Consider the following 27,993-nt stretch of genomic DNA (forward strand, 5'->3'; position numbering starts at 1 on the left):
CCCTACCACTCTTGATTCTCTTACTGATTAAAAAAAAAAGCCTACAAGCCTAGCTTGACTCATCTTGCCACATAAGACACCCTAATAACTCTAGTGGCCAAGCAAACTGTTCCTGAACAACTTCAATTGCACAGTATTCCAGATGTGGTTTCACCAGGACCCAATGTAAAGGAAGCATAATTCCCTAATTCAATATACAATTATCCTTGCAATAAGAATGACATTCTATTTGATTTCCGGATTACTAGCTGTTCTAGATTATTAATCTTTTGTGATTTCATGCAACAACCTCCCCCTCCCCCCAACACCCCCCACCCTATGTTGAGATTGTAACGAGGTCAGCCAAGTGGACCTCCATAGAATGAGTTCCCAGATTGGGGCTGTTAACCTTGGTCCAATCAGGGAGCTGTGGTCGACAAATATATAAAAGGAGTTTCCAAGATTCTGTTCACTCTGAGAGCTTCCTTTTGAGAAAGCCAGACTAGTGTCAAGTACGATGCACGTGTAAATAAAGGGTGACTTGGTGATTGGATACTGGCCTCTGTGGAATTATTTTGATGAGAAAAATGTACGGTCCTGAAGAAATTCGTTTGTAGCAGTTGGGATAAGAAGTTTTGGGATCATGCTGTTATTTGGGAAGCTTGACTTGTTCAATCCTGCCATCAAAGACGGGCCCAATAGATGGAAAGAATGCTGTACTTTTTCCTGACAAATGACATTGGGGCAAAATAAAAGCAATGAGTAATTCTCCTGACAACTTGTGAACCTGCAGTTTTTTCAGTTATGAGGAGCCTAACATTTCCTGAGGCACCAGATACTAAAACATTTTCAGAGTTGACAGATTTAGTTAAGGAATAATACAACCCCAAGCCTATTCTACTTTCGAGATGATATTGTTTTTTTTCCTGGCAATTTGAGAACCAAGGGAAAATGTGGCAAATGGAGCATATGAGGTACAGGGTGGGAAAAGATACCTTCGCCAGTCTGACTGAGCTTGGGAAGCACCACTTGAATGAAGGCAATTGCATATCTTCACTCAGGACATATCCTGGACAGAGGGACTCGAGGTCAGCCCATGGCAAAACCCCAAAACAAAGACAAGCCTCAGCCAAATGGTTAACACATCCCTCAGGATCTAGGATGACAAGCCATTGTAGTTGCTGCTGCTATGTGGACTCCAGAGAGCAAAAGGGTCCCATTAAGCCTGAGTTGAGTAAAATAACTCATAAGCCAGTGTCCAGGAGAGTGCGTACCCTGGAAAGATGACCTACATCTGGCTTATAACAGTTTGAGTAAATGGTAATCTAGTTCTAATGGAGGTTGATTCTGGTGAGGTTTATACAGTGATTGCTGAACCAATTTTGAACAAAATTCCTCTGGACTCCAACCCTTACGTTTGCTGCTAGACTGGGAGTCTGTTGTGGGGAATGATTCCAGTCTTACATGAGAAGCAGCTGCTTGCCTTGCCACTGATGGGGTGAAATTGGTTGAGCAAGATTCACCTGGATTGGCTCAACGTTTTTTTATTAGAAAATAGCTGCCAGAGTGAAGTTCAGATTAAATACCTGGAGGTTTTTTGGAAGGTCTAGAGTTCATCAGAGGAGCTAAGGCCACCTTACATGCTGACCAGGAGCAATTCTATGATTTTGCAAGGCCCACCCACTGCTATTTGCCTTATGGGCAAAAGTAGATGCAGAAATCAGGAGGCTCGAAAGAGATGGAATCACAACCAGAATTGTAACCTTTCTTGTCTGGGTGAGACCAGATCACAATAGATGATAGCATATTGCTTTGGGGAATTGGAGTGACTGGCCTGAACAGAGGTTACTGCCAGATACGGGCTGGGTCATCCACAGGTTCCCGAAATGAAGGTGTTGGTTAGAAGTTATGTCTGGTGCCCAGTGTTGGATGGAGACAAAGCCACGTAGATGGGCCAGTGCTCAGAGTGCCAGCAAGGGCAAACATTACCACCAGCAGCTCCCCTACATTTGTGGGAATGGCCGGGTAACTGAGTTCAAGGTTTACATGTCGACTGTTCCAGCCCTTTCACGGGTTCAACATATCTAGTGATTGTGGATGCCAACTCAAAAATGGTCAGATGTGCATAGTTTATTTGTCAAATATGGGGATGATGATAGAAAAGCTGCAAGCATCTTTTGCAATACATGGGCTCCTGGAAGTGTTGGTCACAGACAATGGACCATCATTTAACAGCAGGGAATTTGAGTATTTCCTAAATTCAAAGGCATTTGGTATATAAGGACAGCTGTGTTACCATTCATCATCCAATGGTTTGGTGGAAAGAGCAGACCAAACCTTAATGGGAGGCTTAAAGAAACAGCCAACAGTTTCACTCAGTAACAACTATCCTGGTTCCTATTTGATTATCAGACCACAGGGATAGCTTGGGCAGAGTTGCTCATGAGGAGAATATTCCAAACCAGGTAAAATCTGATTTTTCTGAACCCAGAGTGTCAAGGGTGAAATGGTATCAGGAACATCAGTCCTGGACACAATACTCCTGTAAGTGAGAGAGACAGCTTATTTCAGGAGATGAAGTTTGGTGCTGAAACCACGGAAGTGCCCCTGCAAGGGTTAAGAGACATGGCTGACTTGAGATCAGGCCTCATGACATGCCATGTTCAGGTAGGAGAGACAGTCCTGAAGAAGCACATGGACCACACGAAAGCTGCAGACCCGCAGACGGGGCAGGAGTGAAACATACCCGGTCCCTCAGAACAGCCAGCATTGGCTGTCAGAACCTGCAGGTTCGCTCTCTCTCTCCATCTGGCAGTGAAGAAGCCATGGAGTCTGAGATGGACATGGCAGATTTCACAGCCTCAATGCCTTTCCAGCTTGAAGAAGAAGAGGATTCTCTTCTGGAACTCTCTGGGTGGAAGAGGTGGGCTGTAGTCCAGGACAAGCTGCTTGAATCTGATGCTGAATTGGAGGAATGGATCTGGTGTGAAAATGCCCCAGGAAACTCTACAAGAAAAAGAGCTGTCCCATGTCCCTGGATTTAGAGGGGGAGAGTTTCAGTGATTGGAATGAGGAAGGCTAGATGTACCTTTTAAGAATATGAGTTCTAGGTTCTGTTAACCTGGCCCTAACACGGAGCCCTGGCTGACATATAAACAGGAGTGTCAGAGGTTCTGTTCACTCTGAGACCTTGCTCTGAGGAAGCTGGACTAGTGTCAAGTACTATGCCATTGCAAATAAAGGGTGACTTGGTAACGGAATACCAGCCTCTGTGGAGTTATTTCACTGTCCTTTATGTTTTAAGGGTAGGGGTGATATCCTGTAGTCAACAAGGTCAGTCCACAATAAAATATCTTTTTCCAGCCATTGACAGGCTTGGGGCTACATCCATTGTTACTAGGTGCAGAACAGCATGGTCTGTGAACACATTTAAGCCAATTACACCACCATACATTCTCCTTTGTGCCTTTTTATCAGCACACCAGAAGTTGCTTTCTCACAGAACATTGTTGGTTTCCCCACTTGCAATGACAGTGAGCACCCAGTGTCTCAAACAATGCTATTTCTCTTTGTGTGACCTGTCAATTGTCACCATTTCTTTGAAAACAAACTCCTGAGCAAGCTATCCCATCATGCTTCAGCAGATACAAAAGCTACCGTTATAGGCTTGGATTTTCTGTGGAATGGCTAAGCCAATTTTCTTTTAAATGGCCTGTTTTTCCACTGGAGGCAATTGTTTCCCATGATTCCCATCTGGATCCCTTTTAAGAGTTAAATAGAGTTCTGGTTTCTCTGACTGGCTCCACTTTTCCCTTCAGTCTGTCTCATGGGGTACTTGCCTTTCACGAATCATCTCTGTTCTGTGAAAGTTTCCAGGCTTCAGGCTACCAGAGTTTATGTCGAGAGTGTGGGGAGATCACAGTCGAGTCCTTACTTTCTCCTATCAGAGTTTATGTGTCTATGTTAAGTTACATTCACCAACCGTGGTCACTACCTGCCTGGTTTTCTGTTCAATTACATGAAGTTTGATAAAGGGAAGGAATTTTTTTTTTGAATTCTTTGAGGAGAATAATTTCTCAGAGTTTCCTGCAACAGTCAGGGAGAGGATGAATAAGTTGGAGCTGTTTTCCCTGGAGCATCAGAGGCTGAGGGGTGAGCTTATAGAGGTTTATAAAATCACGAGGGGCATGGATAGGATAAGTAGACAACGTTTTAAGGAGAGAGGGGAAAGACTTAAAAGGGGCAACTTATTCACGCAGAGGGTGGTACGTTTATGGAATGAGCTGCCAGAAGAAGTGGTGGTAGCTGGTACAATTGCAACATTTAAAAGGCATCCGGATGGATATACGAATAGGAAATGTTTAGAGGGTTATGGGCCAAGTGCTGGCAAATGGGACTAGGTTATGTTAAGATATCTGGTCGGCATGGGCAAGTTGGACCAAAGGATCTATTTCCATGGTGTGCACCTCTACGACTTAAGTGACCTTGGTTTGAAGCACTTGAAGCCAATAATCAAAGACCGCTGCTTAAGCTGTTCAAAATCAATCGACGTTTGATAGGGCATTTGTTAGGGCATGGGATATCTGATCACATGCCTCTGGTACCAGTTTGCATGCACTTAAAATAACATTTCTTGCTATCTTTGTAATTTCAGCAGGTAACCGGGATCAATCTTTATGACCTTTGTTTCAGCAAGACTCATCTGCCTTCTGGCCACTGCCTTTCCAAACTTTCAAAAGAAATTAAGAAAGCCTGTACTTCTTCCTCATCAACTTTAGAGACTAAATGGGTAACCATGAATAACCTAGCACTCATTGTTAAGCTAAAGGTAGTCCCCTCACCATGGTTACGTGCCAGTGAAATTGTGCCTGTGCGATTCAAACACCTCCAATTCCATTTGCTGCCGTTCCTTTTGGAACACTTGCATTCTGTCTCTTCCTGCCTTTTGCTGTCTCCCTCTCATTCCTGGAATTTTCTTTCTTCTTTATTTCTGTTGGAATCCAAGTTAATCTCTGGGCTCCAATTTTTCTTTCTCTAAGTCTAGCTTGCATTCCACTTTCTTCAGATGCTAAATCAAATTGGCTACAAAGTTTAAAAATTTCAGTTTGCCTTGTAATTGGCCAGAATTTTAACTCCTGCTGGCTAACAGCATTCTTTGAGTATTCAAGGGATAGAGACCTTAAGGTATCCAAAGTTACCCTTACTCTTGTTTAAAAATGCATCAGCTTTGAACAGTCGATATTTAGCTCTTTAGTATCCTGTCACCGCATAACATAAGAAACCTGTTTGTTTTAAGATTGTCTGTCTGGTGATTAATTTAGTTCCCATTTCCAATTGCACTCATTTGTAGATTCCAATTCCATCTATAATCTCCCAAATATCTGTTATCACCAGGTCCAGAGGAGCAGATAAGTTCCTCACTTCTCATTCTGGAGTTTGGTTTTACAGAGTTTTAAATTTTAAGTGTATGTGTTTATTTTCTTCCCACAAGATAAAGATTAATAAACTGAGTTTTGTGTCAACATGAAGCAGGATCTCTACCGTCTTCCACACAATTGGCACTGCCCCCAGTCACACCCAGCTACCTCCACACCCTTCCTGACCCAACAAGGGCCCCCACATCACCTAATCCTAAAGTGATGCAACTCCACCAGCTCCCCAACCTGACCTGACTATCCCCAGATGATAACCTCTGAAGCGTCTTACTAATGTGTCTAGCCAGACTTCACTTTCTTCCCAACCAGTCCTGTCATCCAACTAACTACCTTCTCCCTTACCTGATCCCCATTTTGCCCCTTGACCTGATTTATCCCTTTAACCCACATTTCCTGATCTGGGTCTGTGTGTTAAATACCCACCACCCCAACATTCAAAGACATTTTTGACAGGTACACTGCAACCTGCTGATGTGCAAAACTCTACCTTCTGTCTGTCAGCTAAACATATAAAATGCAACAGAGCTTTCAGTATTCCTGTCTTTTGACTTTTTTTTGTTTAGTATGAATTTACTGGATTGAATTTCCAAAATCATTTTAAGGAAAAGCCTTGTAAGTATTCAAAACAGGAGATTTCATTTTATGTGTCCGGCTGTTTTCAAACTAAAACTTGGAAAGGGCCATGTGTTAAAGCAGCATGAATTGGGATGGACATAATTGAAACTTTGGGGCCAGATGAGATACATCTAAAGGTATTAAAGAAAGCGAGGGTGAAAATTGAATGGGCATTGGTCACATTCTCTCAATCCTCCCTAGACTCCGGGTGGACTGGAGAATTGCAGACATTATTCTCACTTTCAAAAAAACTGTAAGGATAAGCCCAACAATTATTGGTCAGTCAGTTTAATTCAGTGGTGAGGAAGCTTCTGGGAAATATTATTTGGAGTAGAATTAGGAGTCACATGGACAAAGATGGAATGTTTAGAAACAGTCAACATGGACTGTAATGGGGAACTCAACGGCTTTGCAAATTAAAAATAGGGTTTCTAATTTTGGTGCCTTTCACTGGAAACACTTGGTTTAAAAAGAAAGCAATAACTTTTGTGATATTCAGGTTAAACCTTTCATTTGAAAGCAAGCATCAGAATTCTGTTTCCCTTTGCATTAACTCTTTCTTTACCATTTTAAATTGGCAGCTTCTGAATCTTATTCAGATGTGGTATTTCTGGTTGATGGATCTCGACATGTGGGACGAGGAAGATTCCATTACATACGGAACTTTATCACAAAGGTTGTTCAACAATTAAATGTTGCGGGAAATAAATACAGGATTGGACTCGCTCAGTTCAGTGGTGATGCACGAACAGAATTCTTACTGAAGAGATATCAGACAAAACAGGAGGTGTTGGATCACTTACGAACGACTTATAAATTCAAGGGTGGATCAGTATTGAAAACAGGACGTGCCATTCAACACATAGACAGAGTGTTCTTCACAGAATCTGCTGGAAGCCGAAAGAATGCAGGAATTCCTCAGTTTGCGATAATAATTACTGCTGCGTCTTCCGACGATGATGTTGAAGCAGCTGCCAAAGCTTTGAAAAAGACTGGTGTGAAAGTTATTTCCATTGGTATAGGGACAGAAGAGCGAGAGGATCTAGGAGAAATGGCCTATATAAAAAACAACGTATTTATGATGCAAGTTAACAACTTTAATGAACTCGTGCAGTCTGCCACTGGACTGTCCACTACCATCAAAACAATGACACAGAAAGCATTTGTACATGAAGAACTCAAAGCCCCGGCAGGTAATGTTCATTTTCTTTTTCAGATCAGAATTTATTCTGGAAGGCAGAAATGCTTTTATTTTGATTTTGTCTAATTGTGAAGGGCATTCTAATTCACTGAGATGGGAAGTCCCACTATCCATGGTTAACTAAAACAAAAGATAGTATCAGACTCAGAGAAAAAGCATGGAATTTCACAAAGATGCTGAAAGGTGAGCTGACTGGATACAATATAAAACAAAGCAAAGAATGAAATAAAAAAATTAAGGAGGAATACATTAGAGTATGAGTGGCAACAAGTTAATAATATAAAAACAAATATTACGCTTTTCTGTGGGAACTTAGGAAGTGTAGGTAATTGCCAGTCAGTAGAGGAGCTCCTGAAAATGCTGGTGCTATGGGTGGAATTGGAAGCTTGTTGGAGGTTGGGTGCAAGTGTACATTGCAACTAAGTACAGTGAAGAAGTGATATGTGCTGATCAGTATTGTTCTGATAGCATTGTTTTATTTTCCCAACCTCACAAATCTATGAGCTGCAGCTGAACACCTTTTTTGCTTCCAGCACTCACGTTTGGAATTCAAGAGACCTAAAGCAAAACTCTTGTCAAGTCCCCGAAGAATTTTGTGTGTTTCAAAGGGACCACCTCTCATTCATCTACACCCCAGGGAACAAAGGCCTGATCTATTCAATCTCTCCTCACTTGCAATTTCTTCATCCCAGCAACTAGTTCAATGTTTTTTTTTGTTGGATTTCCCTTTTGCAAGTATGACTTTCTTTAGGCACGAAGACCAACGTGGCACACAGTACTCCAGATGTGGATTTACTAATGCCCTGTATAACTTTAGTAAGATCTCTTTACCTTTGAAGTCCAATCATTTCCTAACAAAAGTTAATGTGGGAAATGGGAGGAGGAGTCAGTGTTAAGCGCCTCAAGCCTGTCCACCATCCACTGAAGTCATGACTGATCGTCACCCTCAACACTATTTTCCTGCATTCTCCCATATCTCTTGATTTTTAAAAATATGCAGAAAACTACCAACCTTAATCATGCTTAATGTTTGAGTCTCCATATCCTGCTCGGCAGAGAGTTCCAAACAGCCAATAGCCTCTGAATGAAGAGATTCCTGCTCCTTTCAGTTCTGTTTTGGCTGAGATTCCTAGACCTTTTACCCAGGGGGAGCATCCACTCTGCAGCTGCCCTTCTGAGCTCTGGAAGCATTTTGAAAATTTGAATGAGACTACCTCTCATTCTTTGAAACGCCAGAGAATATGACCAAATCTATTTAATCTTTCTGTGTAGAACATTATCTCCAACATAGAAAAGTGAACATTTATTGCACGATTTTTATGTTAAGAGTAAATTATAAATTTTTGTTGATAAAGAGATCAAAACTGCACTTGATACACTAGATATGATTGCACCAAGGCTTTAACAAATAGCAATAATGTATCTTAAATGCTATATCCAAATTCTCCAGTAATAAAGGTTCAACAAACAATTTCCATTCCTAATTACGAACTGGATGTACAAGTTCACTTTCTATGTTTAACATACTAGGACATCCAAGTACATCTGAATACCGTTCCAGCTCTATTTAAGGCCGGGATTTGCTTCTCAAATGACTGGGTTTAAGAACAGGAACATGCCCTCAGCTTTCACAAAATTTACCCGGACTGTGCTTTTACAATGTTTCCTTATTTATTTTCAGTGTGCCAAACTGCTTCAGTTGCTGATGTTGCTTTTCTGGTGGATGAATCAAGCAGTGTTGGGGAAGCAAACTTTGAATTGATCCGCAATTTTCTCCATAATTTTATCAAGGTACTTGATATTGGTTCAGAAAAGGTGCGAGTTGGTTTGGTTCAGTACAGCAATACCCCAACAGCATACGTTCACTTCAAGACACATCAAGACAAGGAAGAAATTCTCAAGCACATTGCAAATACGCCTTACAGGGGTGGATCTGCAAACATGGGAGCTGCTGTTAGCTTCCTCAAAGACAATTACTTTCAGCCACGTGCTAGCGGCAGAAAAACACCAGGGATTCCTCAAATTGTGATTGTGATTACCAATGGAAACTCCAATGATGATGTCAAGAGTTCAGCTGCTGCCCTGCGACGTCTTGGTGTTACTGTATATGCTTTGGGAACTAAAAGTACTAGTTTCAATCAGCTGGCAGAAATTGCCTCATATCCTCCAGAAAGTTTTGTCTCTCACCTAGAAAATTTTGAAAATTTGACATTGATTCAAAAAATTCTCCAGAAGAAAATTTGTGTTGAGATTGTCAAAACTACTGAAGTAGCGCCTGAAAAACTATTTCAACTTTACCAAGGTAAGAAGAATTAGTTTTCGGAATTCCGAGTAGACAGTGTTTTTAAATGGACAAGCATATTTTTAGTTGATTTTCAAAAGAATTTAGTGATGCTCTATGTATTAAACACAACTATTTATGGAATATTAATGAACTTTTGGGATTAAATAAGAAACTGTATTCAGTTAAAAAGCATCAGAGTGAAAGATTGATTCCAAACATGGAATCGCAGAAGTGTTACGGGATAAAAGGAGGCCATTCAGTCAATTCTGTTTGCAACATCTTGTTAAGTGAGCATTATTACCGAATGTTAAGCTCCTGCCTTTTCCTCATACTCTTCAATTGTTTACTATAACTGAGGGCTACAATGTCACCAGAAGTTAGCCTAAATAATGTTTGTACTTTTTTAGGCCTACTGTTTCTGCAACCCTTCTGTCAGAGTTGTGAGTTATTGGAAGAACTCCCTTTTGAAACTAGACCTGATAAGTTATGTGCTAGAGAACATTGATGCTGGAGAGGAGTAGCCAGTAGCCTGCTGTTGGGATCACTGCTACTGTTAAGTTGCATAAATGAGCAGGGTGTAGAAATTCCATGCGGAGTCTTCAAATTTGCAAATGGCATCAAAGTAGCAGTCAAAGAGTCCTGAAGAAGGGTTCCATCTGAAACGTCAACTTCTCCACCTCCTGATGCTGCCTGGCTTGCTGTGTTCTTCCAGCTTCCTGCCTGTCCACATCAAAGTAGCAGTAACAAAGCAGTTAATTTGGGGAATGGCCCAGTTAAAGTGTAATATTGTGGAGTGATATGAAATGATATTTAATTTAGAATTTAAAGTATTTTACACCTGTATTGAAGTAGGCAGCAAAAAAACTTAAGAGTGGTTTTGAAATAGCTTAGTAAAGCTAATAAAAAGGAGACTTGGACTTGATGCTGACCATATGTAACCATGCAGAAATCAAACCAGATCAATAAATGTAATAATGTGCTGAATTGCGTGAGTTAAACTTGCAGAATAATAGCCAGAGGTAGTTATAATAATCCAACTTAAAAGCACTCGATACCTTGAATGAGGTGATCAGCCTTGGTCATAGAGGCACATGGAAGATGTTCATGAACAGGAAGTTTTGCAGAGAAGAGGTAATCCCTAGATTATGAAGGAAGTTTGGAAATATTTCTTTCAGGCTAGAAAGGAGGTGTCTGAGAGGTGATCATAGGTTAAAATACTTGGTTCGGATTTCCATCAGTTGCTTTTTATTTTCTCCTCAGGTTGCAAGGATACTGAAGAAGCTGACATCTATTTCCTGATTGATGGATCAGGTAATCTAAATTCTGATGATTTCAAAGACATAAAAGATTTCATGCTTGATATAGTCCGCATGTTCCGTATTGGCAAGGACAAAGTACGGGTTGGCGTTGTCCAATATGGATCTACCACACAGACAGAATTTGAGCTTGCCACATATATAAGGAAAGAACAGGTTGAAGAAGCAATTGGAAAAATCAGATTGATCGGAGGAAGTGTCTCCAAGTCAGGTCAAGCATTGGCACGTATGAAGGACCTCTTCAATGAAGCAGATAAAACTCGTAAAAATCGAGTACGCCGCTTCCTGATTGTTGTTACAGATGGAAAGTCACAAGATGATGTCTTAATGCCAGCTTCAGAACTAAGGCAAAGGGGAGTCGATGTTTATGCTGTTGGTGTGGCTAAAGCTGAACGTAATGAACTTCAACAGATTGGAGGTGCCCTGGAAAGAGTCTTTCACTCGGCAAACTATGATGCTTTGAAAGATATAAAACATCATGTTATACGGGATATGTGTGCAAAAGAAGGTAAGTGCGTATGATTCTACAAAGGATGAATAGGTGTAGGCTAAATGTATGGGGTGGTGACAAAGACTCCTTTAAGCCTGCTCTGCCATTTAATAAAATAATGGCTCATTTGATGTTATCCTCAATTCCACATGCCTGCATATCCCCAGTAATCTGACATCCTGTTTGTAATAACAAATCTGTCTACTTCTGCCTTAAAAAATATTTAAAGATTCTGTAAAGATTCTGAAAGTGCCTTTCAAGGAAGAGAATTCCAAAGACAAATTGTTACTGTTTTTGGTGAAGTGACAAAACGTGCAAAGATTTCTGTTTTAATACTGTCGAGGATATTGGAGACATGTAACGATTGGTTTTCCTTGGTTCCTGTCCCTAGGGGAAATGCATTTAAACAGCATTGAATTTACCTCAACCTGCATCTTTAATGCTGTTGATGGGAGGCCTTAGTTCAGGTCTAGAAAGCAAAATGTTCAACATGGAAATGAAATGCCATGATATTTTGATTCAACCGAAATGTGGTGACAACGAGGGCTGCTTGTGACTGAGAACCAGTTCAAACTAAAGAGCCCAGCAACCTTTTTGTTATACTTTACCCCAGAGATACCATAGACCTAAACTGGGAGTGAGGACCTAAAATCTGGAATTAGAATGTTGTCAGGAGTAATCATTTTATGCATGCCTTCGGCCCAACAAGTCCACACTGACCCACTGAAGCGCAACCCACCCCCCTCTGTTTACCCCTGCACCTAACACTACGGGCAATTTAGCGTGGCCAATTCACCTAACCTGCACATTTTTGAACTGTGGGAGGAAACCGGAGTATCCAGAGGTAACCCATGCAGAATGTGCAAACTCCACACAGTCAGTTGCCTAAGGCAGGAATTGAACCTGGGTCTCTGGCGCTATGAGGCAGCAGTGCTAACCACTGTGCCACCCTGCCGCCCACAAAGTAACATAACAACAAAATGGCTTCAGGCTGCAAATTAATACTATCTTGAAAATGGTTTCTCACCCTGCTAAAAGTTGCATTCCTGCCTTGCTGAGCTAACTGAATAAAAAATAAAGCAGACAATGGAGTCTTCACAGCATGGAATTAACTAAGCTTGGAGAGGGTGGATGCTAGGAAATTGTTTCTGTTAGGTGAGGAGACTAGAACCCGTGGACACAGCCTTAGAATTAGAGGGGGTAAATTCAGAACAGAAATGTGGAGACATTTCTTCAGCCAGAGAGTGGTGGGCCTGTGGAATTCATTGCCGCAGAGTGCAGTGGAGGCTGGGACGCTAAATGTCTTCAAGGCAGAGATTGATAAATTCTTGATGTCACAAGGAATTAAGGGCTACGGGGAGAATGCTGGTAAGTGGAGTTGAAATGCCCATCAGCCATAATTGAATGGTGGTGTGGACTCGATGGGCCTAATGGCCTTACTTCCGCTCCTATGTCTTATGGTCTTAAGCTAGATAGGACATTTCTAACTGTTTCAGTTAACTTTGAAATACAGGTGGAAAGAGATAAATGTGTAGTAAACAACTTTATTTTCCAGAAAATATCATTGGGTTAACCTGCTGTCCATTATGTCATTTTATTACATTTCATTGGCTTCATTCTGTAATTAACGGTGTAGTATTTCTTAAGAAACATATAAAAAATGCCTTTGTTCTAAGTTTGCACAGTTTTTCCAGGGAACACAGAAGCTTTTAACTTCTGTGTTGCAAGCTCCTGTGTTGCTGGACAAACTTGTGCTCGGCATCATAATAAACTGTGAAATCTTGCTGAAGCAGACCGTATTCCTGTTGATTATTTGACCAATCGTGGAACCGAGAGACCCCTCCCGGGGGTCAAGATCTTCAGGAGAATGGCAAGCCACAGCAACCTGTTTTTCTGAAGGATGAGGAATCCCATTCAGAAGCTGAGGTCCAAAACCTAGAAATATCTTATTTTGTCTCGTTTCCTGCTCAGTGATTATTGTGGAAGGTTGCCCAGGTCAGTCGTCTTCCTTCCAGTGAAACCTTTCCGACCCTGGGGTCAACATAAAAAGGATAGTAATCTTGTGAAGCAGACCACCGCCTCCTGTATCTGAGGAAAATTTCAAGATAAAGAATCAGAAAAGAAATCTGTAATAAGAATAGAAGGTGCTGGAAATGCTCAGCAGGTCTAGTAGCATCTGTGGAGAGAGACACGGAGCTATGGTGTTGAGATAAATATGATTACTGCTCAGTCACCTTTTTCATGAAAACGTTAACACACAGGAGCTGAGGGAATGGGATACACCAGTGCGTGGAAATCTGGCTGCACTGCTGCCAGTTTCAACAAAGATAAGACCTGCTGTGCAGCAACAAGGTCAGCAGTAACGTGAGCAAATGGTGACCTTTCCGACCACTTTTGAACAAAGTTTGTCGTTTTACATTAAGAACAGAGATCAGTGCAGCACAGGAACGGGCCCTTCAGCTCACAATGTTGTGCTGAACACAATGCCAAATTATACTCATCCCTTCTGCACGCACGAGGTGCATATCCCTCCATATCTTGCATATCTGTGTTCTCATCTGAAAGTCCCTGAAATGCCCCTATCGCATCTGCCTCTACCAACACCTCTGGCAGTACGTTCCAGACTCCTACCACACTCTGTGTAAAAAAACTTTCCCCTCACATTTCCTTTGAATGTTGCCCCTCTCACATAAAGGCATGCCCCCTAATATTGGACATTTCAACTTTGGGAAAAAGATTCTAAACATCAACCCTATCAAAGCATCTCATTATTTTATAGACTTCTTTTATGTCTCTCCACAGCCACTGCCGCTCCAGAGAAAACAACCCTGTTTTTTATAGCCTCCCCTTATAGCTCTTACCCTCTAATCCAGGCAGAATCCTGGTTAACCTCTTCTGCAGCCTCTCCAAAGCCTCCACATGCTTCCAGAAATGTGGTGACCAGAACTGAACACAATACTTTAGGTGTGGCTTAACCAAAGTCTTATAAAGCTGCAATATGATATCCTGACTCTTGTACTCAGTTCCCCGACCAATAAAAGCAAGCATGCTGTACATCTTCTTTACCACCCAAAGTACTTGCTTGGCCACTTTCAGGGAGCTATGGACTTAAACCTCAAGATCCATCTGTACATCAATGCTGTTCAGGGGTCTGCCATTAATTGTATATTTTTCCTTAACATTTTGATCTTCCAAAGTGTAGCACCTCACACTTACCTGGATCAAGCTCCACCTGCCATTTCTTTGCCCATACCTGCAACTGATCTATATCCGGCTGTATCTTTTGACAACCTTCTACACTATCCACAACTCCATCGATCTTTGTATCATCTACAAACTTACTAACCCCATCCGTTCACATTTTCATCCAAGTCATTTATATAAATCACAATGAGCAGAGGTCCCAGTATGCACCTGTGTGGAACACCACTAGACACGATCCTCTGCCTTCCACCATTACTCTCTGCCTTCTATGAGCAAGCCAATTCTGAATCCACGTGGCCAAGTCACCATGGATCCCATGCATCGTAATCTTCCGGATGAGCCTACCATGAGGTTCCTTGTCAAAAGCCTTACTAAAATCCATGTAAACAACACCCATATCCCCACCCCCATCAAGCACCTTTGTCACCGCCTAGAAAAATTCAATCAAGTCAGTAAGACATGGGAAGGTTGAGTAACTGAAAATAACTTGATGCCAAATGACAACATTGCAAACGTATTTTTGCTTTATTTTCCTCTAGCCTGCAGTAAATTGGAAGTGGCGGACATCATTTTTCTGATCGATGGTTCAAGAAGTATATGGATTGTAGACTTTAACAAAATGAAAAAGTTTATAGAAACCTTAATCAACTCAACTGAAGTTGGAGAGACCAGAGTCCAAGTTGGTTTGATACAGTTCAGCTCACAGACAAGGTTGGAATTCCAACTCGATCAATATCATGACAAAGCAGAGCTTCTGAAAGCTCTTCGCAACATTCAGCAGCTGGATGAACAGACACGTACAGGCCATGCATTGACCTATACAGCTGAATACTTTGATAGCTCAAAAGGGGGTCGCCCAAATGAGCGACAGTACCTTATTGTGATTACAGATGGAGAGGCGGAGGATCAGGTGTATGCACCTGCCAAAGCCATCAGGGACAAAGGGGTTACAATTTTTGCTATCGGAATCATCAACGCTAATAACACTCAGCTTGTGGAGATTGCAGGATCCCAAGATAAAGTTTATCATGTGGAAAACTTTGATGCCCTGAAAGACCTGGATAAATTGATATCATTCGAAGTGTGCAGTCCATTTGAAGGTGAGTTTCTGAAGCTTCCAAAATACTTTGAAAATTAGTAGAATGATTTCACAGCGGGAGAAACTTTTCAAATATGGGATGGTGGTGAAAGTCTCATTCACTGGTGTCAAATACTGGAAAGTCATGGGTGCTTTGTTGGTGAAGAAAATTTCTGCACTGTTTTGTCAGACAGCAGTGTCAGTCATTGAGGACAGACTCTGAAACCTTGGCTCAATGTGTCTCAAGTTGGAATTTTTACTGCTTTTTTCTCCTCCATTCCTTAAGATGGTCATATTTGTTGACTTATCATTCCTTTAGACCTCCTGCCCATCCAGTAAGTCACCCAAGCTTCCACTCTTCATAGGTGAGTGCTCACAGTTGGTCCTTATCCTGTTCTGGACCATTAACATTACATGCTGTCTTTGAAAAGGTTGAGGGTAAGGTAGCGATAATGTGGTGTGACTACATCAGTGGGAGAAAGCAAGGGAAGGAAATTAAAAATAAAAGCAAGTTACTGTGGATATGAGGTGTGGGATGTGTTAGGGTTAGGATTAGAAGGTAACACTGGCCGGATTAATCCTCTGCCTTACCTCCACAGACTGCTGCAGTCCTGCAGCTACATGGCTAACCTTTCATTGCTAATAAACTTACCAAGTGTCACTGATACAGTTCGTAAATCCCCCACCTTCCAGGAAAGATGTTGTGAAACTTGAAAGGGTTCAATAAAGATTTATAAGGATAATGCTGAGTTTGGAGGGTTTGAGTTTTAGAGAGAGGCTGAATAGGCTGGGGCTATTTTCACGGGAGCATCAGAGGCTGAGAATTGACATTATAGAGGTTTATAAAATCATGAGGGGCATGGATAGGATGAATAGACTAGGTCTTTTCCCTGGGGTGGTGGAGTCCAGAACTAGAGGGCATAGGTTTAGGGTGAGAGGGGAAAGATTTAAAAGGGAAACAGAGGGTGGTGCATGCTTGGAAAGAGCTGCGTGGAAGTGGTGGAGGCTAGTACAGTTGCAACATTTAAAAGCCATCTGGATGGGTGTATGAATAGGAAAGGTTTGGAAGGATAAGGGCCAAATGCTGGTAATTGAGACTTGATTAATTTTGGATATCTGGTTGGCATGGACCAGTTGGATTGAAGGCTCTGCTGTCCTTCTCTATGACTCTGCTTACGGGGTACACTGAATCAAACTTTCCCTATGCCATTCACTGGTGCCAGGCAATGTGTTAGAAATAATCAGGGCAGAAAGATCTTTTCCTCTAAAAATTGATTTTTAAGTTTATTTCCCTCATTATTAAATAAAATGAAAGGCAGTGTTTGGTTGATCACATTGAACACTGAAATGATGGGGGAGAAGTAAAGACTTTTCCTGAAAAATCCTGTAAAGTTTCTGTCATGAAGAAAATAAGCTATTCTCTTTTCCTCACCATTATTATCCAGTGTGTGTTTGACATAGATTCTACCAGAATTGAGAATGTCGGGGATGGTTAAAATCAGAGTTTGGGGACATGAGTGGGCTGGGTGATAAGGGGCCTGGAAACAAGAGAAGCACCAATGCCCATGAATTCTCTCCTGGGCCCCTGCTGTTAACCCTTCCCTCACTGTGGCCAGTCTCTACTGCATGCCATAAATAGACATGGTATCATCTCCGAAGTGCAGTGTCCAGAATTGAGTACCTTCTATAAGAATGGGACTCATTTACTTTCCAGCTTTCAGTCTAGACTTGAAACATTAACTCGACTTTCCTGCTTCCAGATCTGCTATGAATTTTGTCAGTGTCTGGTTTTATTTAAGGTATCAAATGTTTGCCTTTGTCTTTGCTTCTACTGATTACATATTGTTGAATGTTTTTTAAACAGAGTGCAAGAGGATAGAAGTTGCAGACATTGTCTTTGTTCTGGATGGGTCAGACAGCATAAATACAGTTCAGTTTGACAGCATGAAGAACTTCCTAATGGCAGTAGTGAACCGTTCTGAAGTTGACAATAATAATGTTCGCTTTGGTGCCATTGTGTATGGAAACAACCCACAGACCGTATTCAAGCTTGATGACTTCACGAGCAAGGCTGAAATCAGAAATGCAGTTCGAGAATTGCAGAAGGAGACACGAGGATCTAGGTACACAGTGAAGGCTCTGAAACAAGCAAAGGAACTTCTGACTAAAGAGAAAGGTGGTCGAGGAGAAAGCACATCCAAAGTGCCACAGTTCATTATCCTCATTACTGATGGAATAGTCACAGATTCAGAAGACATACAGTCAATAGCCAACAAGCTCAAGCGGGACCATGTTATAGTCTATGCCATTGGTATAGCTGGTGCTGACAAAGAAGAACTTATTTCAATCACACAGTTAGCAGACAATTACTATAGTGCTCCAGATTTTGGTTATTTACCTCAGTTATCCCCGATAATTTCTCAGCTGCTGTGTAATGAGACGAAACCAGGTGAGTAGTTGGTTGTGCAAGAAGATTGTATGGAATGTGTATCTGTCAAGGAGCCCATGGGACATCAATCATATCTAGAGATTTGCATGCAGAATCCAGGTTAATGTGCTGAAATACCTGAAAGGGTCACCAAGTCACCCTTTTATGTACTAGTGCATGGTACACTAGCTGTGGCTAGCCAGCTCAGTGTCAGTGTTCAACTGAAGCGATTCGAATCTCCTGGTTATATTTTTCTTTACAGAATATTGTTCAATTTCTACAATCACTCAAATGCTGAATGTAAAAACAAACTGCATTCATGTATATAGTGCATCTATTAGTATACAGAAAGCATTTTTGTTTAAATACACATTTCTCAAAGCTGTCGGCCTACACACCGAACTGTCGGTCCACACTGAGCTATCGGCCTACACACTGAGCTGTTGGCCTACACACTGAACTATTGGCCAATACACTGAGCTGTCAGACCACACACTGAGCTGTCAGTCCACATGCAAAGGCCTGGTCCACACACGAAGGCTCAGTCCACACATGAAAGCTCAGTCTGGGGCCCACACACTGAACTAATGACACAGAAACTGGGTCTCGTCACCAAGTCACCCTTTATTTTAATACTGCATCAGTGCACCAGCTGTGGCCAGCCAACCTGGAGTCAGTGTTCAACTGGGGAGACTCTAATCTCTTGGTTATACAGTATCCCATCACCAAGTCACCCTTTATTTACTTATGCACAGAATACTATCTGTGGCCAGCCAGCTCAGAGTCAGTCCCCTGAACTGGAGAGATTCTGTTCTCCTGGTTATATTTTTATTTTTAATTGGGGCAGCAGTAGTTGTAGTGGTGATGGTGGTGCTGGTCAGTGCAGCTGAACACAGCCAAAACTAACAAAATAAAAACAATCAAGAAAGGCAATTTCTCCAGTCGAGAGAACGTTTCCTTGCAGTACATTGACTCTGGTCTGACTGGCCATAGCCAATCACCTGACCTGGATAGATTCTGTACTCCTGGTTATGTGTATTTTTCTTTGTTGTCTTTTCTTTGTTTTTCCTCTTTTAACCAAGTCACCCTGTATTTATTAGTGCACAGCACACTGGCTGTGGCCAGCTAGCTCAGATTCAGTCCCTGAACTGAGGAGATTCTCCCTTGTTTTGGCCAGCCAGCTCAGAGTCAGTCCCCTGAACTGTGGAGGTTCTGTTCTCCTGATTATATGTGTTTTTCTTGTTCTATTTTTTTCTTTCTTTTTATGGAAATATTAGGTTTGACCTGGTGCAGAGTCTTCTCCCCAGCAGCAACTCTGCTGGAACTATCTCCACTAGAGATAGTTTGGTCTCAGTTGATGCTGTAGGCTGCTTCTTTAAACCAGCCTCCAACATTTGGACCTCTCTATCCACTGGATCATGAGTCAACGGACAGCTCCATACTGTCCTAATTTGCCAAAAGCCTTCAGACTTTCAGAAAGAATCAAATTCCCTGCTGGTAAATGATATCCATTGTCCGTTTCCAATATTTCTGGGAGTCCGTGTATCATGAACAATGCTCGCAGCTTCTCAGTCATCTACCTTGAGTTTGCCGAATGAACTTTATGCATGTACAATCCACTTTGAATGGGCGTCCACCATGATCAGGAACATTGAGCCTATGAAAGGACTGGCATAGTCTACATGCAGTCAAGTCGAGGGTTCACTGATGCAGCAATGTTGGCATCCAACCCTAGCCACCAGACACAGCAATCATCACCCAGAAGTGCACAGTGCATGATCCACCTTGGCCTCCTCCAGTGGTCCGCAGATACCAATTCAATTCACTCCATGCGATATCAAGAAACGGATGGGGCACTGGATACTGCAAAGGTTATGGGCCCTGACAACATTCTGGCCATAGTACTGAAGACTTGTGCTCCAGAACCTGCTGCTCCCCTAGCCAAGCTATTCCAATACAGTTGCAACACTAGCATCTACTTGTTCATTGACACCCAGTTTGGGTTCCGCCAGGGCCACTCAGCTCCTGACCTCATTACAGCCTTGGTTCAAACATGGACTAAAAGCTAAAAAGGTGAGATGAGAGTGACAGCCCTTGACATCAAGACTATGTTTGACTGAATATGGCATCAAGGAGCCCTAGCAAAACTGGAAACAATGGGTATCAGGGGACAAACTCTCCACTGGTTAGAGCCATGTGACACATAGAAAGATGGTTGTGGTTGTTGAACAAAGTTAAAAACACACAATCCAATAGTTTATTTGGAAGTTTAAGCTTTTGGAACTGATGAAGGAGCAGTGCTTCAAAAAGCTAGTGCTTCCAAATAAACCTGTTGGATTATAACCTGGTGTCGCGTGATTTTTAACTTTGTCCACCCCAGTCCAACACTGGCAGTGCCACATCATGGTTGTTGGAGGTCAGTCATCTCAGCTCCAGGAAGTCTCTGCAGGATAGTGTTCTAGGCCCAACCATCTTCAGCTGCTTCATCAGTAACCTTCCCCTCCATCATAGGATCTGACGTGGTGCTATTTGCCAACAATAGCACAATTTTCAACACCATTCATGACTCCTCAGACACTGAAGTAGTCCGTGTCCAAATGCAACAAGATTTGGACAGTGTCCAGGCTTGGGCTGACAAGTGACAAATAACATTCCCTCCACACAAATGCCAGACAATGACCATCATCAATAAGAGACAAACTAACCACCACCCCTTGACATTCAATGGAGTTACCATCACTGAATACCCCACGATCAATATTCTGGGAATTATCATTGACCAGAAACTCAACTGGACTCACCACATAAAGCAGTGGCTATAAGAGCAGGTCAGAAGCTAGGAATACTGTGGCGAGTAACTCGCCTCCTGACTCCCAAAATCCTGTTCACCGTCTACAAGGCACAAGTCAGGAGTCTGATGGATTAATCCCCACTTGCTTGGATGAGTGCAGCTCCAACAATACTCAAGAAGCTTGACACCATCAAGGACAAAGCAGTCCGCTTGATTGGCATTGCATCCACAAGCATCCACTCCCTCCACCACCAACGCTCAGTACCAACAGTGTGTATCATGTGCAAATGCACTGCAGAAATTCACCATAGATCCTCAGACAGCACCTTCCAAAACCACGACTACTTCCATCAAGAAGGACAAGAGCAGCAGATATATGGGAACACCAGCACCTTCAAGTTCCCCTCCAAGCCACTCACCATCCTGATTTGGAAATACATTGGTGTTCCCACTCTGACACCGGGTCCAAATCCTGGAATTCCCTCCCCAATGGCATTGTGAGTCAACCCACAATAGGTGGACTGTAGCAGTTCACTGCCACCTTCTCGAGGGCAACGGGGGACAGGCAATAAGAATGCTGACCAGCCAGTGACGCCCACATCCCACTAAAAAGTGTAAAAATAAAAAGAAATATTTCTGAGGAAGGGTCACTAAACCGAAACGTTAACTCTGAATTCTCTTCACAGCCAGACCTGCTGAGCTTTTCCAGTAGTTTCTGTTTCCATTTCTGAATTGCAGCATTATTGGTTCTTTCAGTTTGTCCTATCTTGAGATCTGCATAATGTGTTGCGAAGTGCTTAGCCTAGCAATATAGAGGGGGAGGGGAGGGAGGCTATGAGCACTGAATACATCATTACCATAATATCTGCTCTGAGGTAGGGATGTGGAAGATCAAGTTTGGTAGATGGTGCACGTTGAGGTACTCCTTAGACCACAGGCAGAGTACAGCAATGTCCACACAAGGGATGATGAAGTAGCAGCTCCAACAACACTCAACACTTGACACCATCCAGTAAAAAGCAGCCCGCTTGATTGGCATTGCATCCACAAGCATGCATGCCCTCCACCATCGACGCTCAGTAGCAGCAGTAGATACTATCTACACGATGTACTGCAGAAATTTGTAGATATTTTCTAATCAACTTGTTCAGAGATTATTGCACATCTCTGGAGCAGAAGCAACTTGTACTGGACCTCCTGGCCCAGAGATAGGGACACCATAACTGCACCACAAGAGTCCCAAGATATCTGAATGCGCAACTATTTCTTGTGATTTGTTGCAATTTTGGAGCAATTCTAATAAGGCCTTACCTTTTAATCCCATTGCCCAGTGCAAACACAGGCACACAGCGCACTGTGATAAGGATGAAAAGCTGAATGGATACACCTTTGGCCACAAGGAGGACCAACAAATGGAAGATTTATTGAGGTGAACAACAGAAGAAGAACTTATCAAGAGATTGAAATTACTGTGCAATCCAAATGGAGCTAGGTGCTCTTGTTAAACTCACTGGCGTGAGATCCTAAGAGATGCAGCAAGGTAGTGGCCTTCATGACCTTGCTGCTATGTATACTTGGATGACTGGTAGGGCTCCAGTTAATTGAGAACTTCTGTCATCATGGCTTCTTGATGCGATCATTGTCATCCACAGAAGTGCCAAGGATTTAGATCCATATCTTGAAGGAAGCCACCAGATGCAGAAGGAATATGCCGCTTCACCCTTGTACCTCTGGCTCACCTGAGAAGGATGAGTTCCTGGTGGAGAATCCAGGTGGCCAGTCCATAAAATAAAGCAGTTGGCACCCAACTCCAGCATCCACAAGCCACTCAGCTGATTCTGGATCTCCATGAAGATCATTAATCTCCAAGAAAAATGTCAATCACACAACCATCAGAGATGCTGCACTGTTTCTGGTCTGGTTAGACTCTTCCATCATCCACATAATACTGTCTTTGGAAGCTCCATCAGGTGGTCCATTTGCCATACCTACACTTACAGCCCATATTGTGTTGTCAAACAATTCATGCACATATCATCAGTCTGGGGCTCTGGTAATCCTCTTGCTATCAACAACTTTCACTATCAAGGTTTCTGTCAGTGGCTCAGGTGCATCTGCAATATTTGTGACTGAATCAAATTGCAAGTGCGACATGAGATTATGGTGCTGATGGAGATATGGGGAATGAAGTGAAACTGTGTCCAATGTAGATTCCTCCTTCTCCTCTGAGATGGATGGTTCGTCCATGAAATATCCGTGCTTCATCTTGACTCAGACCTGCATGAGATAAATGAAACAATTAAATATTAAGGGTTACCCATTTCCTCTTAACCAAGCCATATTTGTGCTGGAGTTCCACGTGATCAAAGTTGTTCATGTAGGCATTGTGCCTGGGTGTGCCAGGTGGAACTGCAGTCATTTTCTCATCCGTTTGAAATGGAACTCCTGTAATAAATGAAATTGTGCAGTAGCTGTAATGAAATTGTCCTGTAATAAATGAAATTGTGACAGATCCAAAGTCTTCTGCTCCTCCATGGAGTGGTGATATGGAATGACAGTACCCCTCGGCCAGTATTAATCCTCTTACAAGTATTATCACTAGACTATTCATCCAGTGACCCAGGTAATGTTCTGGGTCCTAAAGGGCATAGCTACTAGACTGGATTGGTAGCAGATAGTTGAGGGAACCAACAAAAGGGAAAAACGTACTTGACCTCATCCTTACCATTCTGCCTGTTGCACATCTACTTGTCCATGACCAATATCAGTAAGAGTGACCACTGCACAGTTCTTGTGTAGATGAATCCAGCTGTTACATTGAAAATATCTTTCTGGAACTATCACTGTGCTTATTGGAACAGACTTCAAGCAAATTTAGCAACTCAAGACTGGGCATCCAGGCTTGCTGGGAGATGCTGTGAGAACATCAGCAACAACAGAATTGTACTTCAACACAATATGCAACCTCATATCCTTCATTCCTGGCATATTCTTCATTCAACCATTACCCTGAAGCCAGGAATCTACCCCGGTTCAATGAAGAGTACAGGAAGGCATGCCAAGAATGCCTAGAAATGAGGTGTTAACCTGGTGAAACTACCAATCAGGACCACTTGCATGGCAAATAACATAAGCAGTAAGTGATCGACAGAGCTAAGCAATCCCATAAATAGTGGTGGAATCCAGCTCTGTCACATCCAGTTGTGCATGGTGGTGGAGAACTAAAAACTCACCAGAGGAGGCTAGACAAATATCTCCATTTTCAAAAATGGGGAAGCCCAGCTCATCGGTGCAAACGATAAGGCTGAAGCATTTGTGACAATCTTCACGCAGAAATGCAAAATGAATGATTCACCTTGGCCTCCTCCAAAGGTCCCCAGCATCACAGATGCCAGTCTTCAGCCAATTTGATTCACTTCACATGATAATTAAGAAATGGTTGGAGGCACTGGATACTGCAAAGGCCAAGAGTCCTAACACCATACTGACAATAGTACTGAAGACATCTGCTCTAGAACATGTACCAGCTGTTCCAGTACAGCTATAACACTGGCATCTACCAACAATGTGGAAAATTGTCCAGATAAGTCCAGTAAGCAAAAGGCTGGACAAATCCAACACAGCCAATTACTAACTCATCAGACTATCCTCGATTATCAGTAAAAAAAAAAGAAGGCGTATCAACAGTGCTATCAAGCACTTGCTCAGCAATAACTTGCTCGGTGACACCCAGTTTGGGTTCCACCAGGGTCACTCAATTCCTGATCTCATTACGGCCTTGGTTCAAACATGGACAAAAGAACTGCATTCCAGAGGTGAGGTGAGAGTGACAGCTCTTGATGTCAAGACTACGTTTGACCGAGAGTCGCATCAAGGAGCCCTAGCCAAACTGGAATCAATGGAATCAGCGGGCAAATGCTCTGCTGGCTGGTATCATACCTGGCACAAAAGGAGGTGGTTGTGGATGTTAGAGATCAGTCATCTCAGCTCCAGGACATCTCTACAGGCGGTCCTCATGTATGTCCTAAACTCAAATATCTGCAGCTGCTTCATCAATGACCATCCCTCCATCCATAAGGTCAGAAGTGGGGAATATTCACTGGTGATTGCACAATCCTCAGCACCATTTGTGACTACTTTGATAATGAAGCAGTCCATATTCAAATGCAATATTATCCAGCCTTGGGCTGACAAGTGGCAAATAACATTTGCACCACACAAATATCACGCAATGACCATCTCCAATAAGAGACAATCTAATCAAATCCTGGAATTCCCTCTTTAGCTAGCTGATGCACATGGAATACAGTGGTTCAAGAATTCAGCCTGCTACCACCTTTTCAAGGGCAACTAGGGTTGGGCAATAAAGGCTGATCCAGTGATGTTGAAGTTCCATGTCTGTGTAAGAAAAATGCATTTGTTAGCATTCATTTTTCTTCAATCTGTAACCATCTGTAATCACTTTGAGCATGTTACCAAATCAAATTCGTCTATGTGTTTGCAGCTCAATCTCTTCCTGCCTTAGCATGCTTCAGTGTTAGGGAGGGTAGTGCAATTATGTTCATAAATTGTAACAGGACAACATTCTTGTGTATAAACATGATTCAATTTGAATATATAGGGCATGTAAATATGTTGCTCAGGGAGTGAAAAATCAATATATTGTCATTGTCTTAATTTCCTTTTTTCTTCCTTTTATTCCCTTTCTCCTTAACTGAGACAATCTTTAGTTATCATTCAGCATACTTCACATCTTTGGGAATTTTTTTGAAAAAGGTACTAATTGATTGTTCTGCCCTGGTTCCATTTTCAATCCTAGAAAGAACCTTCTTACGATACCTCTCAGGTTTTTCTTATATTCTTCTTACATCTTCTCGACATTACAGTGAAACACATCTGCTCCTCTATAAGCACAACTGAAAAACAACTTAATGCAGATGAACTGTTTTCTGCCAGAATAAACTCTCAATAAGATTGGTGAGACCAGGCTGGATTTGCCCATCCTCTGCAAGGTTGTGACAGGAGCACAGGGATCATAGGCACTAATGCTGAAACCAGACACCAGATTTGTAAAATAATATTGGGCACCTAATGTTCATACATGGTCTGGGTCTGATACGGCTTCTCAGCTGCACTCTTGGGATAGCATACTTAAATGTAAATGCCTTAATTGAGCAGGGGGTGAGCACCTCGCTTGTTTATTGGCTCCACAAGCTGCTAGAAGCAGGAGCTGTCTGTTTCCTGTCAGTGGCAAAAGCAGGTGATGCTTGATGCTGTTGTTGAAAGCAGGCACTTCCTCAGAAGGCCATTAGTGTAGGACTGTGAAACAAAAGGCAATGGGGCAAATCTCTGCAGAATATGCAGTTGTTGCATTCACTGGTACAATCTGCGATGCCTTAGTAGGTTCACTTCATAATCTTTCTTTTTGGTATCAGTCTAAGTTACTGGTACCCAGCTGGAATGATGTCTACACAAAATCTTTGGCAGAAGACAGACTTTGTTCTGTACAAACTGTACTTACAATGGGTTCCAAACCTTCAGCTTCTGCAATCCAGCCCCAGGATTTGTAGTTTTATTCAATTCCTTGAAATGCTTAATTAAAAAAAGTTCTTTGAATCTCAACCAACTTGCGGAGGCTCATAATTGTAATTTGCACCAAGTCGAAATTTATGAATGTTTGAAATATTAATCTGTGTTTGCTCATTCTGTGTTTCGTTCAGTACATTTTTTTCAGCCCGTCACGTTACCTCACTGTAAATGCTGTCTGCTTGTCTTTATTTTTTCCAGAGTGTGGACTTGAGAAAGCAGACGTTATTTTCCTTCTGGACGGCTCGGACGCAGTAACAAGCAGTGACTTCCAGTCGATAAAGACTGACTTGAAAGGCTTTGTGAAGTTGTTTAACGTTGGCAAAGATCATTTCCAGTTTGCCTTGATCCAGTATGGTGAAACACAGAAATTTGAATTCAAATTGATTGAGTCTGATTCACATGATACATTAAGGAGCAAAATTGATCAGATCACCCAGATAGGTGGAGAAACAAAAACTGGAGCTGCGCTAACATTTGTGAATGACCATCTTCCAAACCTGGAGAGAAATCAAAGCAATGAAAAAGTGCCCCTGTATCTTTTAGTGATTGCATCTGGGACATCTTCTGACCGTGTAGTTACAGCAGCTGCTGAGCTGCACAAGCAGAATATTCTAGTATTTGCACTAGGTATTAAAAATGCAAAGGGCCCTGAGCTTCTGAAAATCACTGGATCACAAGAGAGAAAAATATTTATTAAAGACATTAGTGACTTAAGTAAAGTTAAAAGGAGAATTGTTCATACCATCTGTACTCCTCCTCCTCCGCCAAAAGGTAAGAGAACTTTTAACAGTGATGCAACGTTTTAAAGGATTGTGCTTGGCTCTTTGTACCATTATCCCAACCTCAGCAACTGTTTATCTAAATCATCAATGAAATCTGGGAACAGTCTTAGACTGTTCCATTGTCTTTCTGCATCTTTTGTTTGGTGGAATGGGGCAGAGGGAGCTTCTTCTAGACCGATCCCCCACTCCATTTGCTGGGTGCTATCTCTGTCAGTCTTAAATGGCTGAAGTAGGATAAAAGGCCAGCACAACATCGAAGGCTGAAGGGCCTGTACTGTGAATGCACTATTCTATGTTCTATGATTCAGGAATGAGTAATTAATAAAGTAGATGAGCTAAAATTAAAATTATTAATAAGGTGCACAAGAACAAATACATATATAAGGATGTGAATCCTAGAACTTGGATGCTAGGCTTTAATAGGAAAAATCTACTACTCAGGATCTGTACTTGCATTCAGAGTTCTGTCTTGAACAGTTCCCAGAAAAGAAATTCCACAATTTAAAAACAAAATGCTTTACTATTTTCCCGGCTTCTTCTGGGATGCCTGCATCCTCAGGCTGTAGTCAGCTTACAGTTTTGGGGGTGGTTTCCAGACACAATCTGGTGAGCAAATTTTATGTTAAAAAGTCTAGAGATACCTTATTAAGTGTCTGTTCAGAAATTCAAAATCAGATATTCTTGCTTTTCAACTTCCCGGATTGGCTTAGCTCAGTTGGCTGGATGGTTAGTGAGTAATATCAACAGCGTGAGTTCAATTTCCACACCAGCCGAGGTTACCATAAAGGATTCTTCTTTCCA

The 27,993-nt window shown here is 42.1% G+C and overlaps 1 protein-coding gene across 3 annotated transcripts in view; it reads left to right on the forward strand.

Annotated features, from left to right (window-relative positions):
• Positions 1-27,993, forward strand: part of col6a4a (collagen, type VI, alpha 4a) — a 155,193-nt gene that overhangs the window by 9,467 nt on the left and 117,733 nt on the right. For all 3 annotated transcript variants that reach the window (XM_043719263.1, XM_043719260.1, XM_043719262.1), the window contains 6 exons: positions 6,611-7,222; positions 8,912-9,532; positions 10,775-11,338; positions 15,064-15,624; positions 17,467-18,051; positions 26,609-27,181. In XM_043719263.1, the coding sequence (XP_043575198.1) occupies positions 6,611-7,222; positions 8,912-9,532; positions 10,775-11,338; positions 15,064-15,624; positions 17,467-18,051; positions 26,609-27,181 (3,516 nt within the window). The remainder of the gene's footprint in view (positions 1-6,610; positions 7,223-8,911; positions 9,533-10,774; positions 11,339-15,063; positions 15,625-17,466; positions 18,052-26,608; positions 27,182-27,993) is intronic.

Source organism: Chiloscyllium plagiosum, chromosome 29 (assembly GCF_004010195.1).
Source record: "Chiloscyllium plagiosum isolate BGI_BamShark_2017 chromosome 29, ASM401019v2, whole genome shotgun sequence".
Taxonomy (NCBI): Eukaryota; Metazoa; Chordata; class Chondrichthyes; order Orectolobiformes; family Hemiscylliidae; genus Chiloscyllium; species Chiloscyllium plagiosum.